The sequence below is a fragment of the Periplaneta americana genome, chromosome 11 (assembly GCF_040183065.1).
Source record: "Periplaneta americana isolate PAMFEO1 chromosome 11, P.americana_PAMFEO1_priV1, whole genome shotgun sequence".
Lineage (NCBI taxonomy): Eukaryota > Metazoa > Arthropoda > Insecta > Blattodea > Blattidae > Periplaneta > Periplaneta americana.
Window position 1 is genome coordinate 91,788,340 of NC_091127.1, and position 25,097 is coordinate 91,813,436.

Here is a 25,097-nt window from a genome sequence, read left to right on the forward strand (position 1 = left end):
AGCAATAATACAAATTTTTATATGTATAGTACAAAACTGACAGCAGCCAACTCACCTAAATATATTTGAAGACCAAAGCAATTCTCCCCCCTTTAGCAGCAAAATCATCGAACAGAAATAAACGAATCCATAATGACCGGTATAATTAGGTGCCTCAAGCTAAGAATATGAACAATGAATCCGCCTCAACCAGGACAGGCGCTCAGAGAAAGAATTTTCTGATATTTTAAGATTAGAGAATTCATAGTTCTCACAATTAAAATATAATTTCTGCAATAAATTTCTTCTTTTTCGCTTTATGAACAGGGGAAGCAATGCTTGCTCACTTTCCATCTACCGCACACCACTGATTACAGAAGATTACAAAATTATGCTACAATAATTTTTAAAGTAATATGCCTGATGTGTAACACAAGTTTTGAAATCACTGTCACATAATCCAGCTTTTTTAAGCAATATTTACCATCTTTTGACCTCTGCTGATATCTGCTTTTGACACAAATTTTTCATCATAATGCAAACACTAAAATAACTTGATAATGTTCACTTTCAAGTGATTACATAGCTTTCCAATGGCTGTATATGTTTCAGGTACTTATAACAAGCAAATGTTGTGGACTACACCTTATGAACATGAAGGAAACTGTTAACCATGAAGGTGGTTGTCCATCTTATCTAGGCAAGTGTCCATAAAAATAGCGTTATTGTGAACTGTAAGTTGGAAGTCCACAACTGTCCTTAGTGCTCCAAGAACGACATTGACTTACGACCTTGTATAATACACATCCTCGTAAATCATTGAGAGTTGGACAAGCAGCGTTTGTGATATAACAGAGAAGTCTTTTCTTGTTAAGAATCATTAAGAATGCAAAAATGCCCTTAGTGAAATATGGTACGGACATATTAAAATGATGATACCATCACCAAACATCACAAACAATATTACAATCTTTCGGTATTTCAAGCACAACATACTACCCTTGAAATGAAGTTATAGACAATGTCTTAAGAATAGAGCATAATATAAAGCTTAGAAATGTCCGTCAGGCCCAAATGTCCATTCGCCCCCATATTATCCTAACAGATCACATCATTTTAATATGTCTTCCCAAATGAAGGAAAGACACCACTATCTTTGAACTACTGTGCTTAAAATGGATTAGTAGCTAATTAAAAAAATGCCGTTAATACATTACATTTGTCAACAGTAACATTTCATGTTGTCAATTTTTTTCTATGAGTTATTCAATTTCAAATAAATAGGCTACCGGTACCTATAAGTTATGTTACAAAATTATGTTATTTTATTTAAGGATGAATAAATAAATGCAAGTCCTTTTTTATTCACAGCACTTTAATATGAATATTGTTTCATAACATATTAACAAACAAGTCGCATTACAAACCACCCTGTATGTTATTTGTTTATTACTTATTATTATCCATCCATCCACCCATCTGTCAACCCATGCACCCAACCACCCATTCATTCAATCTTTCTCTTTCTTCTTGAAGCACTACAACATTTAGATGTTTTTTTCCCCACCCTTTCTTTGGACCAACAATAAACCCTCACAAAGAACGTATGGTCAGTATAATGACAGCCACTGCAGAGATTCACATGATAACCACAAAACAAGGAACAAATACCCAGATACGTGTAATGGAGATAAATCTTCACCCATGCTGCGAATCGAAGCACAGATCTCTTAGTTGGGAAGAACACACGCCATCTACTGAATCATAGCCGGAGATTTTTATTATGTATAGATCTCAAAATTCAGCAACACTAGATTGTAGCAGTATTCGTGGAATTTATTTTAACAAATTATATTAACTTATTACTACATAATTCCTGAGTTTATTACGATAGCAGTAATTTCTTAACACCAGTTTCAACTTAACTCTCACTCTCTAACAGCTGATTGTGAAGGTTCAACCTTAGTCGATAAATCAGTAAATGCAGACAGCCTTCAATAGAACATACTCTAGTGTCTCAACTATCAGTCAACTGCCTTTCTCGAAATTCTATGCATGAGGAAGTATACTGGATATTAAATCACGCATTGCCCACACCGTATACACTTCTTCATGGTAAACATGTACAAAATGAAAACTAAGCAAACTCATGAATGAAATTGGCCGATTAATTTGAACAGATAAATGCAGTAGCCCCATAATAAGGATAGATCAAACCTTCCAAACATTGTGTTTTACATACATTTAAAGCAATGGAAACAGCCCAAAGAAACAAAATAAGTTAAAACTATTATAGAAATAATTTTGAGCACATAATTAATGATTACATATATAAATGTAATTCAGGTCCAAATCACAGCCTGATTTCTAAACTTAGATGAAATGAGATAAATGCATTCTAGTTTTTAATACACGTCAATTTCATGTAACATGTGCCAGAGAACAAACATCATAACCTCCATTGAAAAATTGGCTAAAACTACAAAACAATTTGGCACCATAGAGCAAATACACCTAATTAAGAACTCTTAGAAATAATGCGTACTTTTGTGCCTTCTTGATGGTCCCATCTGTTCTCAGTAGCAAAGATCTTTCATTTGTACAATTTTCTGAGTAACAATGATCATCATCCAGTATTACTTTATGTTTAGCATAAGCCTGATATACTTTAACAGCTTCAAATAGTATTGCAAAAGATGCCAATCCAAAGCAAGTCATTACTAAACCTGCAACATAAAAAACAATAATTTCATCTTCACTGTTTTATATACACATTTAACACTTACTGCATATAATCACTGATTGACATAAAGTCTTCACTGTGTTAATATGAGGAAATTACGTGACTGATTAGTTTCGAAGTGATGTTATTCATTGTCCAAAGCCTAGTGAAGGTCTCGCGCTATCTTCTGGTGTATCTGTTGTGGTGAGGTGTGTTCATGATTGTGTCGAAAAGGGTGTGTGTTTTGAAATTGAGTTGAATGTTCAGGACGTGCCCTGTTCGACACAATCATGAACACACCTCACCACAACAGGAAACCAGAAGATAGCATGGGACTTTCACTAGGCTTTGGACAATGATGAACATCACTTCGAAACTAGTCAGCAAGGTAATTTCCTCATATTAACAGTACAAAAAAGTCAATCAGTAAGAATTTTATATTTCAGAAAACAAAGACAACTTGAGGTGAAATTCTGGATGAAGTACTGTAGTGTTTAGATTCTGCAAAATCTAAAATTTTAATACTACTGTATATTCCAAACATATTCTGATAACCTTAATAACAACAACAACATCATCTCTTCTTCATCTTTATTACCAGTACTGTCGTCATTATCATCATTACTGTCGTCATCACAATCATAAAAAGAAAGAAAAGAAAAAGAATTAGACAATTATCCTTCTGTTGGTCACATGTATATCAGATTGATACAAGCATACGTTTTTCTATCGCCAAATTTTTTATTTCCATTGTTGCGGCTTTCCCGTTACAATACCTTCCTATCTTCATACTTACTATAAGCCAGTGTCGCTCAATTGCTTTAGTCGTTAGGCTGTGTGAGACTGCAAGATCAGATTGATACATTGCAACATACAGTGTAACTGAACCAGAGGCAATTGTACAATTTAGAAGATCCAGATGATATAAAAGTTTTCCTAAATTTAATCTATGATAGCAATGTAGAGGACGAAAATTCTGCACTAAAAGAAGATTTTCAAGATGAAGATGACACAGATGCGGTTGATGAGCCAGGAGAAGAAAGGATGGGTAATTCTGATTATGAAGTGAGTGGAATTGATGAAGAATCTGATGTGAAAAATAACTTGCTGAAGAAGCCGGACCAGCTATGAGAGAAAAAAAATTTCACTCAATCTGCAAAACGCCGTCTCTGGATCCTATGTCACACGTCTCAGAAGACAAGACTAACTAAGACCATTTGCAAGAATTGTAAACAATGTATCTGTGGCGAAAGTAAAACCACAGTCTGTACAGAATGTTACCCTCGACTTCAGGAAAAAGAAGATTGCTTGAGTGATGACTGATAATATAATGGACAGTATAAAACTGACGTATTTCATGTTTCTCTGAGTAGGATACACTTCACTTTTATGTTTATTCCTTATTTAGTAGTTTGCATTCTTTTTAATAGTTCTGAATATTTGTCTCAAGTTTTAGAATAAAACTGGTACCAGTAATGAAGTTATGTGGTGAATATCTTATTGTGCAATCTGTTTACAGTTATACTTGATATTTTGAAAATAAACAATAAATAATAAATCAATGGTAAAAAGAACACTGCAATCACTAAAATATGTATATGACACACTTTCTCAGATTTCATGTATCATTGTGATACACTGCGAACGATGCTATTACTCGTGTTCATGTATTTTGACGTGAACTTTTCAGATATAAAATAAATGATAATACATAAATTAATATATTTATTACCAAGCGAAAATAAACATATTGAAGTGTATAACAAAAATAAGTGTCAATATATACCACAAATCTATAGTCATTATTTTAGGCCAAAGTGAAATGCATCAATATGATACATTGCAAACGATTCATACCATTATAATGTAGCAACCGACGGAAGGTTATTAAAAAGATGAGAAAGAGAAAGAGATGAAAGGATAAAGAATATGAGGGCGAGAATGGAAAGAAGGGAAAAAAAGAAGGAAGAGAATGCAAAGAACAAGCAGACGAGAATAAAATGAGGATAATGAAAGAAAATTAATGAGAAATAGAGAATAGGAAAGGAAAATGAAAATGAGGAAAAGACGAAGGAGTAGAAGGACAATTAATTGGATACAAGCATCAAGACATGAAAGATATGCAACGTGTTTCAATTACACGTATCTATTTAGTGGTATAAGATGATGACAGTGTGAATAACCCGTGAAATTTATATGAAAGAGTGAAGTACAGTGGAGTAACATGTAACAAGTTGTACTTTTCTAATGTGACAATAGTGCACAAATTCAGAATCTGCAAGTGAAAACCGTGTACAACTTCAGAATCTGAAAACCTATGATGTTGAGTCAACAAATCCAAAATATTTCTGATAATATTGATATTTCTAAAATATTTTATATCAGAATTGGCTGGTTTAAACCAACTAGTTTAAAAAAACATTTTGGGTTTGTTATTTTTATTCTTGCTATTTTCACTACTTTCCAAGTCTTTTATTGGAACAACAATGAATGTTTAAATTTAAACATTTTAATAGTTCATTGAGAGGCACTTGCCAGTTGTTAGATCAGTACCCAGCCAGTGTCGAATTATTTTACATCCTTGTTGCTTGAGTTATATTTGGCAATATTTCCATTCAAGAAGAAGATTCTAGAAAGGGAAGGTGTGTCATATGCAAGAAATGTGGACATGAAGAAAATGTTCTTCCCAATTTAAACAAAACATAAATTCATAAGTCATCTTGATCTAGAAGTCACAATTCTTTAGATACCTACATTACTAGAACTACCAGAACACTAAAAAAAAAAAAAAAAAATGGATGTTCAAGTAGCCTGCTTCATTTATGCCTCTGAGTTTAGAAGTGTAGAACACCCGCAGTTTCTTAAATTAATGCAGGATCTTCGTCCAGGTTATTTCCCTCCAACTAGAAAGGAAATAAGTAGTTCTCTACTAAATTATATTTTTGAAGAAAGGTCAAAACTTTGTAATATAGTTGGAAGTGAGATTGTGCGTGGTCAAATATCCAGAACAGGCCTATTGTTTGTATAACAATAACTTCAAAAGATGTCATTTATTAAGTCGACATAATTGATACCTCTGGAAATCCTCATACTGCTGATTATCTAGCACTTGTGACAGCCAGTAGCATTAAAAAAATGTGAAACAGAAACAAATTGCAAAGTGAGATCTGTTGTCACAGATAATGCAGGTAACATAACCAAAATGCAACAAATTTTAGAACACAATAATGATTTGGATCTTATAACTTATGGTTGTTCTACCCACATACTATAAATCTTCAAAGCCAAGATTTTCAAATGGCAATGTTACAAAACATATGCTCGGCGTTTTTTTCTATTTTAATGGGTTATTTTACGATGCTGTATCAACATCTAAGTTATTTAGCGTCTGAATGAAATGAAGGTAATAATGCCGATGAAATGAGTCCGGGGTCCAGCACCGAAAGTTACTCAGCATTTGCTCGTATTGGGTTGAGGGAAAACCCCGGAAAAAAACCTCAACCAGGTAACTTTCCCCGACTGGGATTCGAACCCGGACCACCTGGTTTTGCGGCCAGATGCGCTGACCGTTGCTCCACAGGTGTGGACTGCTCAGTGTTGTAAAGTATTTCAGAAATAATCATTTCGTCAATTCTTGTTTGCATCAATGTGGATCATCTAAACTAGTCTTCCCTAGTGAAGTTAGATGTAATAGTATGGTGGACTGTCTTGAATATATGAAGACTATCGTCAAGTGATTGATAAGGTTGTGTAACAAGTATCCAATCTAAGTTTGAAAAGAAACGTTAAAGATTTCATCTCATTGTTGAAATCCATTTTATCAGCATTGGACAATGTACAAAGAAACAACTGCACCATATGACAGTCAGTTTCTGTGTGGAAAGAACTGGTGAAGAATTTTAATGACCAGTCTTCTAGGGAAAAAGTTGAAAAAAGATACAACCTGGCCTTAATCCCAGCACATCTTGAATACGAGGCGCACCCAGAAAGTAAGTTTCCAGATTTTTTCCCCTTGAAAGTAAACGTAATTAGCCGTGTCAAATGCGCATGCATAACAGATCTATGACGTATCAAACATATGCCAGCCGGACAGGTCCCGCCTGGTGCCAGTACCATGGCAGCAGTGATCTTATTCCTTCTCCCGCCGCCTGCGAGGTTCGGTCAGTGATAAAGTTCTTTAATGCACAAAGCATTGCGCCAATTGAAATTCATTGGCAGCTCTGTTAGGTCTATGGGCCGAACATCATGAGTAAGCAGATGGTGCGTCGCTGGTGTAGGCAGTTTTCCGAAGGTCGTCAAAGTGTCCATGATGAAGAGTGCAGTGGGCGACTGTCCCTCATCAATGATGATCGTGTTGAGCTGGTGCGGCAGTGCATCATGGAGAACCGTCACTTCACGATTACGGAGCTGAGCAGCCATTTTCCGCAGATATCGCGATCCTTGTTGCATGAGATTGTCACTAAGCACCTGCTGTTCAAAAAAGTGTGTGCCAGGTGGGTGCCAAAAAATCTGACACCCGAACACAAAATGCAATGTTTAGGAGCAGCACTGACATTTCTGCAGTGGTATCACAATGACGGCGACGAGTTCCTCGACAGGATCGTCACGGGCGATGAGACTTGGATTTCGCACTTCACCCAGGAAACCAAGCAGCAGTCAATGCATTGGTGGCATAGTGGATCTCCAGTCAGGATGAAATTCAAACAGACGCTGTCGGTACAGAAAGTGATGTGCACGGTGTTCTGGGACAGGAAGGCCATTCTGCTCATTGACTTCCTTCCAAGAGGTGAAACAGTGAACGCTGACCGTTACTGTGAAACACTGCGAAAATTGCGATGTGCCATTCAAAACAAGAGGCGTGGAATGCTTACTGCAGGTGTTGTGCTCCTCCATGACAATGCTCGTCCACATACAGCTCGGCGCACAGCAGCTGTTTTGACGGAATTTGGCTGGGAGTTGTTTCATCATCCACCCTACAGTCCTGATCTTACTCCCAGCGATTTTCACGTTTTCTTGCACCTCAAGAAATTCCTGTCCTCCGGTGAGCGTTTTGGCAATGACGAAGAGCTAAAGACGTCTGTCACACGCTGGTTCCATTCACAGGCGGCAGAGTTCTACGACAGAGGGATAGAAAAGTTGATCCCACGATACAAGTGTCTCAATTCTGATGGTGGCTATGTTGAAAAATAGCTGAAACATTGCTGTACCTGTTGCCAATAAATGTTTTCCTGAAAGTGTGTTCTTTTTTTTTTTAAAATAGGGAAACTTACTTTCTGGATGCGCCTCGTACATATTAGATTTCAAGAAAAAACAGCAGGGAAATGGATCTCACCTCAGAAGAAAAAAACACTGCCCTGAATTTTGCTGGAGAACGTTATCCAGAAACTTCTTTGTAAATTATAAAATTCCAATCTAAATAATCAGTTAATCATCACCATTCCATAAAACTTTCTTTGAATTTCAGGTGATGAAGGGAGTGACAGCTTATGACTGGTGGAAAAGTCATAAAAATGAACTGAATGAATTTAACAACAAAGTGTTCCCTATAATTCAACAGCTATTCACAGCTAAGGCCTCTTCTGCTAATGTTGAGTATATTTTTTTTTTTTTGCCATTTGGAATAGTTCACTCTAATCTTAGAAACAGATTGGGAACAGAAAAAGGCTCAAAGGTGGTTTTCCTGTTTAGAGTGTTCAATAAGGAGGCAAATTTGGATGATTTTGATGTTTAACTAAATGTCAGTTTATTGGAGGAAGAGGAAAAGGAACAATAGAATTTGAGCAGGGGGTTATATAGATACGTCATCTGTGATCTGTCACGAAAAAAAAATGTAGTCTACAAAGTTTATTTAGTTTTATTCTCTTTCCTTCTAGATCAGTTTATCATTGTTATTAATATCATAAAGTCAGTGTGATGTTACAAAGCAAATGCTGTTTCATTGTTCATTGTTTGTGGTGAATGTTGAAAATAGAAATTATATTAAAAAAAAAACAGTTTCCTTGTTTTTTTTTTTTGCCAACCCTGTTTTATATGGAAAAAACATCTCCTTTGAAACGAAGTGGAAGTCTTCATTTCAGAAATGTTAAAACATATTTGTCTAATTTGTGCAAAGTGCTTTAGTTTGTGTTATCCATGTCTATGAGCAGTGTTTTCACTGAACATATATTTTCTATTATTCAAGGGCTCAGAATGACGAGGTTCTAACTACTGTTAAAGTTTGCTCAGAAATAAAATGAAAATGGAAAACATTTTTAATGCTAACTCTGCTCTTTTACCTTCGTTAATGTGTTATTTATCATTTCGTGAGCCTAAAATGTTCAGAATAAAATTATTTTATGTTGTACTGAGATGAAATAAAATGGTTCTTCCCAAATATAACCTGGTATTTCCAAGTTGTTGTGTTTGCAGTTTCAATCTTATTTTCATTACCACATGAAACAAAATGTATGCGTTATTTTTTTAACATGGTAAAATTCCTCATTTAGATCTTTTAATCTTAATCTTAAATTTTTATAAATGTATCAAAGGGGTACGGTAATCAAATATAAGAAATAATGATTTCTCACTAAATGTACGCTCACTGCCCTGTACCGCAGACATACTCAAGGCTGCGCTTTCTTCCTCTCCTTTGTCACTTAATGTTGTTCACATGGATGCTCAAAGTCTGTTGTGTCATTTTGACGAATTTTCTTCTATCTTCTCACCTTTAGATATTCACGTTATTCTTATCTCCGAATCTTGGTTACATCCTAATCTTCCTTCCACTCTCGTAAACCTTCCTGGCTATACGCTTTGCCATAATGACAGAGAGGACAAGAGAGGAGGAGGGGTGGCTGGTTATATTAGATCCGATTTGCGACCTAAAATTATTCACCATTCACCAAGTCAGTACTCTGCCAAACCCGAATTCATGTTCATTGAAATTTGCACCTTATTTACAAAATGTCTAGTGTGTGTCGTATATAAACCCCCACATATATATGACGTAGATGATTTCGAAACCTCCTTACTAAACGTTATAATAATGGGGGACTTCAATTCAAATTTACTTGTCTCACATTCTAGTACGACTAAAAGACTTCAATCATTCTTCCAGTGCCTTGATATGGCAAACCTACCCCTAGCTCCCATACATCTTATGGAAGGTACAGACACATTACTGACTTGATAATTACTAACAATGCCGACAAAATACTGACGCATGGACAGTTGCCTGCACCAGGACTATCAGGGCATGATATCATTTATCTATCGTTTAATCTGCAGTGTCCTAAATAGACTCCTAGAGTAATTACTTACAGGGATATTAAAAGAATAGATGATATTGCACTGAAAGAAGATGCTGCACAACTTCCATGGCACATGATCTGGACATTACGAACTGCAGACGAGAAAGTAGACCTATTCAATATGTTAATACTTAAACTTTATGACAAACATACACCATTAAAGACCAAACATACCAGAAAGACCAAACATACCAGAAAGACCTCAGGTCCGTGGATGACGACTGAAATACGTAGCCTGATGTCCGAACGCAACTTAGCCTATAGAAAATACACCCACAACAAATACGACGAATATTTTAATTTCCATAAACACCTCAGAAATAGAACGACTCAACTAAAAAGAAACGCTAAACTCAAATACTCTTACAAACTTATAGAGCCCAACACAACCCCTTCCGAGTTATGGAAAAATCTGAAGGTTATTGGACTTGGAAGGGCTAGTGAACAAGCAGACATTCCCATCCCACTTGACCACTTGAACGTACACTTTGTAAAGGACCCCCACCTTAAACAACACAACGAAATAAGACACAGTTTTGCCTGACTCAGCTCCCCCAACTCGAGACAAATTATATTTTACCGACGTCACTCCTATTGACGTAATGAAAGCCATCCGACGCATCAAGACAAAAGCTCAAGGGCCAGACAACATTAGTATATTACTCATACAGAAAATACAAGACATAGTAATATCTACAATTGCACATATATTCAACAGTTCCTTAATCACTTCAACTTCCCCTAAAATATGGAAGCAAGCTTTCGTTCTTCCTCTTCCAAAAGTCAAGTTCCCACCGACCCGAATGACTATAGACCAATAAGCATCCTGCCAGCCATATCAAAAGCACTGGAAAGAATCCTACACAGACAAATTACTAACTACATGAACGAACACAAACTATTCGACAAGTATCAGTCAGGTTTCAGAGCTGGACACAACACAAGCACTGCTCTACTTAAAGTGACCGAAGACATTCGTGAAGCAATCGACTCTAATAAAGTAACAATACTAACACTTCTTGACCTTAGCAAAGCTTTCAACTCTGTAAATTTTGACCTGCTCACCCATAAATTGAGATATCTGTATTTGTCAGAGATTACTGTGAGTTGGTTCGAATCCTACTTACGAGAAAGACAACAATGTGTTGTATCCGGGAATCGAAGCTCTTCCTGGCTTATCATAACATTAGGTATACCACAGGGGTCGGTACTCGGACCATTGTTGTTCACAATATATGTCAGTGATATTACATCTCTTGTAAGGCATTGTAACTATCATTTGTATGCTGACGACCTTCAATGCTACATCTCTTCCTGCTTAGGCTGAGTAAACGACGCTATAGACAAACTGAACGAAGACATTGACTCGATTGTGACATGGACAAAGAAATTCCATCTTAATATCAATCCTCGAAAGACACAAGCAATTATATTAGGACACAAACAGCAAACCGACACTGTAAAGCACCTCGACATTTCCCCTGTTAAAGTAAGTACAGTGCATATCCCTTTCAGTTCTTCGGTAAAAAATCTTGGCATGCACATGGATAATAATCTCAACTGGGACATGCAAATCACAGAAATCTGCAGAAAAGTATATTCTGTTATCCATGTGCTAAAAAGGATAAATGTTCATCTTCCCTCTTGCTTGAAAAAGTCCCTTGTGCAGACGCTTGTATTTCCCTATTTTGACTATGCTGACATTTTACTGACTGACCTTTCCAGCGACAACAAAACGAAACTTCAATGTGCTCATAATTTGTGTGTACGTTTTGTAAGCAATGTTCATAAATATGATCATATTACTCCATCCCTGGAAACAATAAGTTGCCTTAAACTAGATAAGAAACGAAATTTACATTCACTTCTCCTTCTCTTCGAAATCTTGAACTCTTCTATTCCTTCGTACCTGTCGTCTCGCTTCATTACCTTTCTTCCCACCACAATCTGAACACACTCTCTCGCCATGAAACAATACTAACAATACAATCCCATCGCACCTCCTCATACTCATCCTCTTTCACAATAGCCCTGCCAAGACTCTGGAATTCGGTACCTGCTAGCATCAGGGACTGTCAAAATAAAATTTAATTCAAACGCAAACTTACTAGGCACTTGGTCAGTAATTGAGACTTGTTCAGACATGGTTTCTTGTAAATAGTTCTCTTAATCTATCACAAAATATCTCAATATATGGTAATTTCATCACTATAGAATTTTGTTATTCTAGGTTTAATTTGTAATTCAGTAAATACAAAAATATTCTTTGTTCTTAACTTCTATGATAAATTGTCTAGCTTTCATTAATCAGGTAATTTTTATTGTAATTGTAAATGTAATATTAATTGTAATTTTATTCTTCATATTATAGTTGTAATCCCCTGGTAAAGGGGCAGAGAAAGCCTGATGGCCTTATCTCTACCAGGTTAAATAAATAAATACTACTACTAAATGCTACGTGACCATAAAGAATGCCTTAAAAGGCTCTCTTAACACAGTCACAATCATACAAGAATACTTCACCAGTAAATTTAGAAGGCATACTTGGAGAGTGGAGTGGAAGGGAGAATAACACACGTTTGCCTTTTTGTCTAACCAGCAAATAATCGCGTCAGTCTCACTAAGGCACTGAAGGTCACTGGCATCCGACCGACACCCAGTCTTGGCGAGTTTGCCGTTGAAGTGCTACAGGCAACATGTGGCGTAAATCAGAAACACTGAAGTGTTGTGTATGTATCAGTTTAATTCTTTGGTGCTAGATGGCAACCATATCGTTTCTGATATTTGTTACGGAAAACTGGTGGATTTAGATTGTTGATAGAAAATACAAATTAAGAGATTATATAATAAGAAATATATTTAATTTCTACTGTTTGTATGTTGCTGGCAGCTACACCGGCAATGTAGACACCATGCCCCTTATATAGTACAAGAGTAAATTAAGGTAGAGTTAGTAACAGAACTGTAGTGAAATCATATTGTAAATAGGGACTGAAGGAAATAGTAAAGGGAATTGTTATGAATAGGGAAATAGAATAAGATAGGATTAGGTTGTTAGTAAGATAGATAATAAATGTTGAAATATAGGGAGTAACAAGTGTATGGAATGGACATAGAAGGACATAGTCGATGAGTAAAGAAAGTGATGAATATGTGTCAGTCACTAAATGCCTTGATATGTAAAAGTTGTAAATAGTGTAAAAAAGGGACTGCTGGTCCGAATACAGAAATGTGAAGGGCCAGGCGGACCAGAGAGTTTGGTGTGAGAATAAATCATATCATAATACGACTCAGTACTCACACTCCACACGTTAGGTAGCCTACCTGCTGGAAATGTTGCCTATCTTACGGAATACATAATTCATATCACATCATTCACAGACACTGTTTCATTAAACCTATTCACTAAATTTAGTATTGTTTTTCTATATGGAACTGGATAACCAGAAAATTTACGTCTAAAGTTTTCCCTTATTCTGCTACACGATTTTTTTTTTCTGTATGTACATTTTCAAAATGTATATACATTCACACACTGAACATGTAACATTGCAAAACAAAACACAACGTAATAAACTGCACTATTTTTATATTATTATGATGTATCGAAGTACATATGACATTTCTGTGCAGATATTCTGCATCATCATATGATGAAAGATGAGTGGAAGGGAGAAAAATTCCAGTGCCGGAGAGAATTTTTCTCCGTTCCACTCATCTTTCATGATGCACTATTTTTAGCTTACTTACCATGTGCCTTGAATGCATTTTGCTAAAGCAGACTGGCACAGCTAATTTTGGGAGACAGAGATTCACCAACCATGCAACTTTCAAGTGGTGATCTCCATCTCCCTTTCCCTCATTCCCTCTCTCCTGGCACATAAGCAATAAGAGCTCATATGTAAAGGTTAACGTGAACATCAGTCAGGAGTAAGATAAACATTATGGGATTCACTAGTGATGTAGATAAGGGGAGACAAACTCGAACTCGTGAAAATAGTCTAATCGCGTCATTAGTCATAAAACAGAGACATCAATGTTGAAGACTTATTAAATTTATTAACATAACATAGCACGTAAGATTTAATTTGGCAAAGTGCCATGAATTCGCAGATGAGTCATTCCACGTCAAATTGCACAAAATTATACAAATTTTGACCTTCATATTTCTGATTGCGTTTATATTTTTTTTACCAACTCTATGGGTCTCATAAACCAACAAGTGTATTTTTATGTCCTCCTAAGTCCACATGTTTTTAAAATATTACATGTTAAAATTCGTTAAAAATGTCGCACAATGCAACATTTAAAGCGTCATATTTCTGACGATATTGATGTTAAAATTTTTTTGAAAAATGTATTTAAAAGCTTAAAGTGCTGTCTTTTATTAAATATTTACTAACTAATTTTAATATAATTATTTCAAATATTTTTTTTATAATTCAATTTTTAAAACATATACATCAATGTGAAATAGCCCTATTAAAAATATAAAAAAAATGCCTACTAGGTGCACTGAAGTATTCTTAATAATTCCAGAAAAAAATCAGAATGGGATCTCCAATAGTTTAATGGAAATTTAATTACTTATGACACAATGTGTAGCGGTCGGCGCAGCAGCAGTGGACGGGAAGCGTTAAAGCGTGCTAAGAGTTTTATCAGCGCTGGATAATTGACTGAACGTTGCAACATTACACCCAGTACGGATCAAGTTACTCGAGGAAACACTGCTAATTTACTTATTATGACATCTTTAAATAATTGTACATTATGCTTTTCAAATGTTTCTTTTCATTCTCATTTTAAATTTTCATTCGCCTACCTTCTTTCTTGAAAGAAAATTGTTTTACTAAATCTTCAGTTTTTGACAACGGAATGAAAGAATATAATTTTAATGTACCAGTTATTGGTTTTAGATTATGGTATCTGGCCTGCAAATTTTCAGTGTGGTTTTTGTGCTTATTGAATGGACAAAATATAAATGACACGTTAGAAATGTTTTTTGTGACTAATCAAACAGTTTTTTTTTGTGTTGTTATAGGATCTTGTATAATGGAATTCCTCAAGGATCAATATTAGGTCCCCCACTTTTTCTAGTGTTTATAAATGATAGGTCATCCCATATTATTTGCAGATGACACAAGTATAGTAATTACAGCCAATAACTCCAACACATTCCAATTTTCAACAGAGGAAATTCTCTTCAAAATATGTGACTGGTTCTCAGTCAATAAATTGGTATTAAATTGTAACAAAACTAACATAATTCAATTTAAATCCTGTGCAAATTCAACCTCGCAAATTTCTAGCGCAATAATTAACAACAGATCCCTATTAGAAACAACGACAACCAAATTTCTTGGCTTAAAAATCGATAATGTGTTAAATTGGAAAAATCATATTAAAGAAATTACTCCCAAACTAAATTCAGCTTGTTTTGCTATTAGATCTATGCAAAAGATAGTAAATATCAATACCTTAAAAACAATATACTTTGCATACTTCCATTCGGTATTGAGTTTTGGAATAATATTCTGGGGAAATTCTACAGATAGTAACAGTATATTTCTATTACAAAAAAGAGTAATTAGAATAATAGTAGGTGCCAAATCTAGGGAATCTTGTAGGACTATTTTCAAAAAACTACAAATAATGCCCATGGCTTGTCAGTACATCTTTTCATTAATAGTCTTCCTCGTATGTAATCGTGAGAACTTTGTAACTAATTCAACAGTTCATAGCATAAATACACGTCAAAAAAATGACTTTCATACTCCATCGGCAAGTCTATCATGCTATCAAAAAGGAGTGCGTTATATGGCAGTAAAAATTTTTAATAGCCTCCCTATCGATATAAAAAATTAAACTCAAAACATAAGATTATTTAGGGCTAAATTAAAGAAGTACCTAATTTCTCACGCCTTCTATTCTGTAGGTGAATTCATGACATTCAAAAACACTAAATGAAATTGATACTAAAACTATGTGTTGTACTAGTAGACTATATTGTAAATCTCGTCTGTATATATATATTTCATCTAGACTGTGACTATAAATTAAGACATTAAATAGTATTAAGTTTTTTGACTTGTTCCATATTCTAGCTGTAAAGCAATGTATGAATACCATGGAATGTTAATAAATACAATAACTCTCGTGGCAAATCTTTTAACAGTATCTCCAATGCCAACACATGGACCTTTACCATGCGACATTGCAAAGAAGTGTCATTCAGCACTAATTCCATAATCGTCTTTATGTAAGCAATTATTTTTAAAATTCTTTTTTTTTTTTTTTCTTTGTATTGTGATCTTGATCCATTGGAAAAGTAGCTGATTTTTTTCATATCGTTGAATTCTTGCTTTAAGAAATTGATTGCTTCGGATTGAAAAAAGTGAAAGGGATCGGTGTCATGTTTCATGGTTTCTGAGATGACATTACTTTTGTAACGAATTTCTGTATCTCCTTTGAAATATACTATGAAAGGATTTATTTATTTATTTATTTATTTATTTAAATATACGAATAAAGAATATAATTACAAATAAGAGAAATAGAAATAAAATAATACAATCAATATAAAAAAAGGAGATGCAGTAGTATTAACAAAATTTGAGACCGAATGAGCAGCGCTCGTGTTCGGTCACAGTTCAGATATAATATTAATAGGCCTATAAGAGAATATAAAATAAAATAAAGTAGGAAGTGAAATTAAAATTGTACTGTATTGTGGCTTGGCATATGTTCCAATGCACACCTTGTATTGAATCTTGTATTAAAAATGAATAATTTTCGGAAAAGTCTGCAATAACTATGTAATTTTCAGGTTGTACCTCTCTTTGCATTCCATCAAAAATAAAATATGGCTGACTTTTGAATGGATGATGATGCATCTTCTACATGAAAAACTTAACATGCTAGGGAGCCTTTTACTTTTGAAACTTTTCACGGGGCTATCGTTTTGTTGTATCTTTCTTTTCTTGATAGGGGATTCTATTGACATCAAACTCTTGTTTAATTCCTCAATATTACTGATTTCTAGCACTGTATCCATAGAACTGCTAGAAGAAATACTGGGATAATCACTTTTTCTGTTCGCACTTTCATTTGATTCATGTTTATTAATATCACAAGAACTACCGGCTTCACATATAATTTCACCTGACCTATGCGGAAATTGATTGATTTTTATGGAACAAATCACATATTTGCACACTCAAAGACCCCTTTAAATTGATCAATAAGTCGCGACTTACGCGTCTTAGGCCGGTATTCATAGTCGGTGACTTATTTGTTCAATAAGTATGACTTTGTGAAGTTATACTTATTGGAAAATCTCAACTTATATGATTACGGTATTCATAGTCGACCAATAAGTCGTACTTTGTTAAGTTTCATTCAATAAGTGTAACTTATGTGTATACAAATAAGTCGAACTTATTGGTATGAGAAATTGCAAGGCCATTGTCACGACAATGTAAATCAGACAGTCGATTTTCTTTTGTCTTTAAATTTGTTTGCATAGCTTCTGATTGATGTAATGTACGGAAAGAAGAAAACAAAATATTTCAGTTATGTATAAAAAGATGATTGTATTGAAGGAGATTATTCTAAAATATTCAAAGATTGTAGAGAATAAGAAGACCGACGCAGTTTTTTGAAAACAAAAGATTGCAGAAGAATTCAATTCGTCGATACATATTGTGGAACATGTAAGTAACCCTAATACAATATTTTCTTTGAAAAGTGTATATTATAACATAAAGAAAGAAATTATGAAGTTCGTTTACGCGAAATTGGAATTGATTACAGAGAACTGGAAAACAACTACATATAGGTTATTATGGACGAACATCAAATGCCACCAACGGAATGTTTTGACCAAAGAACGCCAGACAGTGATGGCTACACGAGGTGGTCTTCCAGTAAAAATGTGAAGGACATTGATCCACCTGTAGCACAAATAATCCCTCGCACAATGGTCCAAGTTCCAGGAGCGGTTGACTCCGATATGATTGCAAGTGAAGTAGAAGGTAAGCAGTGTTACATTCAATATTCCTTCTTGAACTTTTAATTTTTTTCTCAGCCTATTAGCTATTATTTGTTAATAAAGAAAATTATCAAATCATATTTACATGAAGCGAGGTAATAGGTAACTAGACCTAACAAGTGATAGAATGAAAAAGAATAAAGTCTACACAACATAATTAGCCAGTTGACATAGCCTACGTATTGTTTACATTGCAGTTGTGTTCGTAGAAGTAGAGGGAGCACGTCTTGCACAAAATCCTTCCAAGGACATATCCCCCTCTACAGCTGGACCATCCAACTCAGTTGCAGCTGAAACAACAGCAACAGCAACTCCAGCAGCACCAGTGGATTACACAAGAAAGCGCAGGAATGTAGTTTTGAAAGAACATAGTGATTCATTATTTCAGTTTAAAAAAATGAAGGCAAAATTAGAATTAGAAGTTGCGGAAATTGTGTTGTGCGAACAACTTATTGATACTGAGCTAGCAAAAAATATAAAAGGTCAAAGGTTGGACATTTGTTGGCATAACTAAGCATAATTATGGTACAGACTACTATATTTCATTATAGACAAAGTGCATGTAAAAGATTTTCGTTATCGCGTCAATATTGTTGTTCAAGTCTTTGAAATGGAAACGGCACGCGCTTTAACTGCCATTTAGCTCTTTGTCACTTCACTGTGTTGCCGGATCTTAGTTAATAGTAGCAACAATTAGAATATTAAATATTTTTCTAGGTTTAGATACCACGGAGAAAAACTAAATGTGGCAATGCCACACATGTTTAAAGTGGGTCTGGTGGTTAGAGTAATTATTATCACTTTTTACAAGTCAATGGAACTGAGATCGGAAGCCCACAAACAAATGCCGCTTGTCCATAATGAAAACAGGACTACTATAGTTATCAAATACTTCAATCGGTTATTGTTTAAAACTTCATAGTATTCGTTGTTAACATTACAAATTGTCTCAATTTTAAATGTTTTGGTAAGTCACATAAATGAATAAATATTTTACTTCAGTGAAATTCATTTACATCTTGTCATCATGCCTCCTAAACACTCTGTTAATCAGTTCTCCCTGAAAGCCTGCTGTGCAGGTGATGCAACAGACACAGGTTCTTATGGATGAGTCGTTACATCTGGATCATCATCTGGTAAATTGTCATTTCTCTCCGAATTCGAACTGTGAAGCAATGCACAGGTAACAATAAATTATATTTGGGACATTCTCGAGTTTGTTTTTTATACCAACCGAGAGATAAAGAAATCTCACCTTCTATACCTCAAGCATTCTCTCCACTACATTAATTCTCGTCCTTTTTTCGGCTCTATTGTACCTATAAAGTTTAAAGTGCCAAGCCGATATTTCCACAACTCCTTAAATTTGACAATTTATTTACTTTCATTATGACAGTCAGAAAACTTAATTGGTTACTGTGGTTGCATGTTCGGTGAGGTCTACGCTCCTTGAAGCCCTGAACCAGTGGGAAGGATAGCTGCGAATATATTGAATAACCGGTTGTGAACAGCTGATAAGGAGTAGTCCTCTAGCTTGGGGATTGGGCGAAGGGCTAACAATCCATCACAGTAAAAAAGAGCTTGTTACGAAACCCCAACATAAGCCTCGAAATGGGATTACAGCAAAGAAATAAGATTATGACATTTGATGCTTGAAATGTCACGAGTCTTTATAGATCAGGATGGGTAATATTAGTAGCAAAAGAACTAGCTAGATAATTATGGAATAGACTTTGTGAGAGTACAGGGAGTTAGGTTAGATGAGAATGGCCTATCACCAATTTGGAAGAGGATTCTTTATTCATAAAAAGAGATGAGCAGGGCATGTAACACGTATGGGTGAATCCAGAAATGCCTATAGAATGTTAGTTGGAAGACCTGGGGGGAAAAAGACCTTTGAGGAGACCGATAATAGTAAAATGGATTTGAGGGAGTTGGGATATGCTACTAGGGACTGATTAATTTTTCTCAGGATAGGGACCGATGGCGGGCTTATGTGAGGCCGGCTATGAACCTCCGGGTTCTCTCATTTGTAAGTTTGACAGCAAGAAGGATTTGTTTTCCATTCATTTTATGAATACATAACAATTTAATTTAAATTGACTGAATAAGAGAATTTAATCTTACTAATACTCAAATTTTATGCGTATTAAAGAAACCTAACATTACCAATATATTGAATACCGTACCTCATTTATATTATAGAATACGGTTATGGTTATATTTTAAGAACATTAAACTTATTTCAAAGTTTTTCGTGGCATAAAATCTCAAGTGAACAAGAAGTAGTAATCTAGAAGAACTGGTAAACCTGTCTCGGTTTTGTAAGAGTTCTTTCCACTTTCGGAAGTATTGATTCCAAAATCTTTTGCGAAAACGAAACCTCCTTTTCAATTCAAGATCATTATAAAATTCAAAGCAACCCATGATGTTTCGCAAGTAACGCTTTTGGGCGCAAATTTCCTGCATTTCAATAACTTCCTCGGCCAATTCTTTATAAAAGTTATCAATTTTTAGGTTAAAACTGACATAAGTCAGGGGTTCCCTTGACTTGATGAAGTTTAACTTATTTCATAACATAAGTCGCACTTGAGTCACTATGAATTGCAATAAGTTCAACTTCATGAAGTCAGACTTTGTAAAGTAAAGCTTATAAAATAAGCACGACTTATAATAAGTACGACTTATTTGGACCGAAATCTGCAATTGAGACGAGATTTAAGTTCGACTTATATATAAGTATGACTTATCTCGACTATGAATACCGGCCTTAGTGTACTTTTCTTTTTAAAAGCGTGATTAGGAAGGTAAATGGATTTAAACACTTGTTACATATTACGCGATCTTTACCATCACTCATGTTTTATAGAAGTCACGTCACTGCGCGAAATTCAAACCCAAACTGATTATTTTTCTCTCCTGCCATCTGTTTACTGCCATAAAGTTTACTGCCTTACCCAGTCTTGCTATCATCAAACACTTGGCTATATTACAGTATAAACTGTGAAGGGCTTCCCCTCTTAGCTGAGCTGACAATAATAAAATAATTTTAGATAAGATATTTACTGTTCCTTAAGGTATTAATCATTTGATGATTAGTATGGTGACATCAGATGCAACGGGAAATTTCCACGGGCAGCCTTCTAGCCTATGGCTGCAAGCAGTTCATTAGCTGGGCATCGCGAGCGCGTGCATGCCTCCGGAAAATAAATTGTTACACATGTATGGGTGCCGATCCCATATTTATAAATACAGTAGTTTACAGATAATACATCAGCGAACAAGTCTATATTTTTTTCAGATTTTTAACTTGGCTATTTAATATAGTAATTTTGCTTTGAAAAAGAAATGATTAAAAAAATAGGCCTAATTTCAAATTTATTTGTGATAGGCCTAAAGTAATAAAAAGTGTTGTATTTCGTCTTTCAAATGCGCCAAACCGCAAATCTCAATTATATGTAGACACAAAGTTCCAAGCGAGTTTATGTAACAGTGCACGCATAATTTGCGTAACTTCAAATATTCATAACTACACAAATAATTAATAATTGTGAAAATAAAAAAATACGGGTCTCCTTATTTGATGTCTGGAATTCATTAAAAAAAATTCGACCATTTCCGAGAAGGTCGTGTTTTATTGCTGTGCGATTTGACGTGGCCATGTATTGTGGGTCCCTATCACCACGGCATGGCGCGTCCTCAGGTTGCGGATAGAGGAGACGGTCTCCAGATATGGAGGGTAGCTGCGAATATATTGAATAAGCAGTCGTGGACAGCCGATAAGGGGTGGTCCTCCAGCTTGGGGGTTGGGCGAAGGGCTAACAACCCATCACCGTAAAAAACAGCTTGTTACGTATCCCTATAATAAGCCTCAGAATAGGACTGATTCTCTGGCACGACCACAGCAAAGGAATAAGGTTTTGAGATTTGGCACTTGGAACGTAACTAGTCTTTATAGAACAGGAGGGGTAACATTAGTAGCAAAAGAACTAGCTAGATATAGAATAGACTTCGTAGGAGTACAAGAGGTTAGGTTAGATGGGAATGGCATATCACAAATAGGAGATTACTTGTTGTATTATGGGGAAGGAAACAATAATCACCAATTAGGAACAGGATTCTTTGTTCATAAAAGAATAAAATCAGCAGTAAAAAAGGTCGAATTTATCAGTGACAGGTTATCATATTTAGTACTTAAGGGTAGATGGTGCGACATCATAGTTATAAATGCTCACGCCCCTACCGAAGAGAAAGACGACCATATAAAGAATAGCCTCTATGAGGAATTGGAACATACTTTTGATCAGTTCCCTAGATATCACATGAAAATTTTATTGGGGGATTTCAATGCTAAAGTAGGACGGGAGGATATTTTTAGACCAACTATTGGAAAAGAGAGCCTACACGCAATTAGTAGTGACAATGGAGTTAGATTAGTCAACTTTGCCACATCGAAAAATTTAATTGTCAAAAGTACAACATTCCCCCATAAGGATATACATAAATATACTTGGACTTCTCCAGATGGATTGACACACAACCAAATAGATCACATCTTGATAGATAAACGGAGACATACTAGTATAGTAGATATTCGAACTTTCAGGGGTGCAGACTGTAATTCTGACCATTATTTGGTGATTGGAGAATTAAGAGAAAGATTATCAGTAGCCAAACGAGTAGAGCAACAAATTAATATTACTAAATTCAATATTTTGAAATTAAAGGACGAGGAAGCTAAGCAAAATTATCAGGTCGAAATTTCGAATAGGTTTGCCACTTTAGAAAGTTCCGACGAAGTTGAGAAAGAATTAGATGTTAATAGCGTGTGGGAAAATATCAGAGATAGTATCAAAATTGCAGCTGAGCAGAGCATAGGTTATTATGAAACTAAGAAAAAGAAACCGTGGTTTGATGAAGATTGTTGCATGGTAGTAGAAAGAAGGCAACAGGCAAAATTGAAATTCTTACAGGATCCAGTTGAGGAGAAGAGAGATAATTATTTCAATGAAAGATGGGAAGCATGTCGTACACTTAGGAATAAAAAGAGAGGTTACTTGAAGGAAAAACTGAATGAGGTAGAAACAAACAGTAAGAATAAAAACATTCGAGATTTATATAAGGGTATAAAGGAATTTAAGAACGGATATCAGCCAAGGGTAAACGTGATCAAGGATGAGAATGGCGACTTGCTTGCAGACTCTCCATCAATCCTAAACAGATGGAAAAACTATTTTGCGCAATTACTAAATGTACATAGGCCAAATAGAAATGATCGGGACGAAATTGAAATACAAACTGCTGAGCCATTTATACCCGAACCCACGCTTTCAGAAGTCGAAATTGCGATAGAAAATCTGAAAAAGTACAAGTCTCCAGGTATCGATCAAATTCCAGCAGAATTAATACAAGATGGTGGAAGTGCATTATATAGCGAAATTTATAAACTTGTACTTGCTATTTGGGACAAAGAAATTGTACCAGAACAATGGAAGGAGTCTATAATTGTACCTATTTTTAAAAAGGGGGACAAAACCAACTGTGGTAACTTTCGAGGAATATCACTTTTGTTGACGTCGTACAAAATTTTGTCCAATATTCTTTTGACAACATTAACTCCATACGTAGATGAAATTATTGGGGATCATCAGTGCGGTTTTCGGCGTAATAGATCGACAATTGATCAGATTTTTTGTATTCGACAGATAATGGAGAAAAAATGGGAGTATAAGGGTACAGTACATCAGTTATTCATAGATTTCAAAAAGGCATATGACTCGGTTAAGAGGGAAGTATTATATGATATTCTTATTGAATTTGGCATTCCCAAGAAATAGTTCGATTAATTAAAATGTGTCTCAGTGAAACATACAGCAGAGTCCGTGTAGGTCAGTTTCTATCTGATGCTTTTCCAATTCACTGCGGGCTAAAGCAGGGGGATGCACTATCACCTTTACTTTTTAACTTCGCGCTAGAATATGCCATTAGGAAAGTTCAGGGTAACAGGCAGGGTTTGGAATTGAACGGGTTACATCAGCTTCTTGTCTATGCGGATGACGTGAATATGTTAGGAGAAAATACACAAACGATTAGGGAAAACACGGAAATTTTACTTGAAGCAAGTAGAGCGATTGGTTTGGAAGTAAATCCCGAAAAGACAAAGTATATGATTATGTCTCGTGACCAGAATATTGTACGAAATGGAAATATAAAAATTGGAGATTTATCCTTCGAAGAGGTGGAAAAATTCAAATATCTTGGAGCAACAGTAACAAATATAAATGACACTCGGGAGGAAATTAAACGCAGAATAAATATGGGAAATGCGTGTTATTATTCGGTTGAGAAGCTCTTATCATCCAGTCTGCTGTCAAAAAATCTGAAAGTTAGAATTTATAAAACAGTTATATTACCGGTTCTTCTGTATGGTTGTGAAACTTGGACTCTCACTCTGAGAGAGGAACATAGGTTCAGGGTGTTTGAGAATAAGGTGCTTAGGAAAATATTTGGGGCTAAGCGGGATGAAGTTACAGGAGAATGGAGAAAGTTACACAACACAGAACTGCACGCATTGTATTCTTCACCTGACATAATTAGGAACATTAAATCCAGACGTTTGAGATGGGCAGGGCATGTAGCACGTATGGGCGAATCCAGAAATGCATATAGAGTGTTAGTTGGGAGACCGGAGGGAAAAAGACCTTTAGGGAGGCCGAGACGTAGATGGGAGGATAATATTAAAATGGATTTGAGGGAGGTGGGGTATGATGATAGAGACTGGAATAATCTTGCACAGGATAGGGACCGCTGGCGGGCTTATGTGAGGGCGGCAATGAACCTTCGGGTTCCTTAAAAGCCATTTGTAAGTAAGTAAGTAAGCGATTTGACGTGGAATGACTCAGATGCAAACAGAAGCAACAGCAGCTGCTGCTGGTCAGTTGACAGAAGCACTGAGAACATTTGGTGGGGCGCACTGTAGAAAGAAACTTTCCCCAGTACAAGAACTGAGTCACAATTGAAAAACTTTTACTTTTCAGAATTTCAGAATATACAGGCC

The 25,097-nt window shown here is 35.5% G+C and overlaps 1 protein-coding gene across 8 annotated transcripts in view; it reads right to left on the bottom strand.

The window, feature by feature from the left end:
* LOC138709184 (protein SLC31A2-like) overlaps positions 1-25,097 on the bottom strand; it is a 152,002-nt gene that overhangs the window by 39,750 nt on the left and 87,155 nt on the right. For 7 of the 8 annotated variants that reach the window (XR_011334862.1, XM_069839757.1, XM_069839756.1 and 4 more), the window contains one exon: positions 2,525-2,705. Coding sequence is in view for 6 of the 8 variants with exons in the window: in XM_069839757.1 (XP_069695858.1) it covers positions 2,525-2,705 (181 nt within the window). In the remaining 2 variants the exon portion in view is untranslated. Of the gene's footprint in view, positions 1-1,496; positions 2,706-25,097 lie in introns of those variants that run through there. The other variant, XR_011334861.1, reaches the window with a different exon arrangement.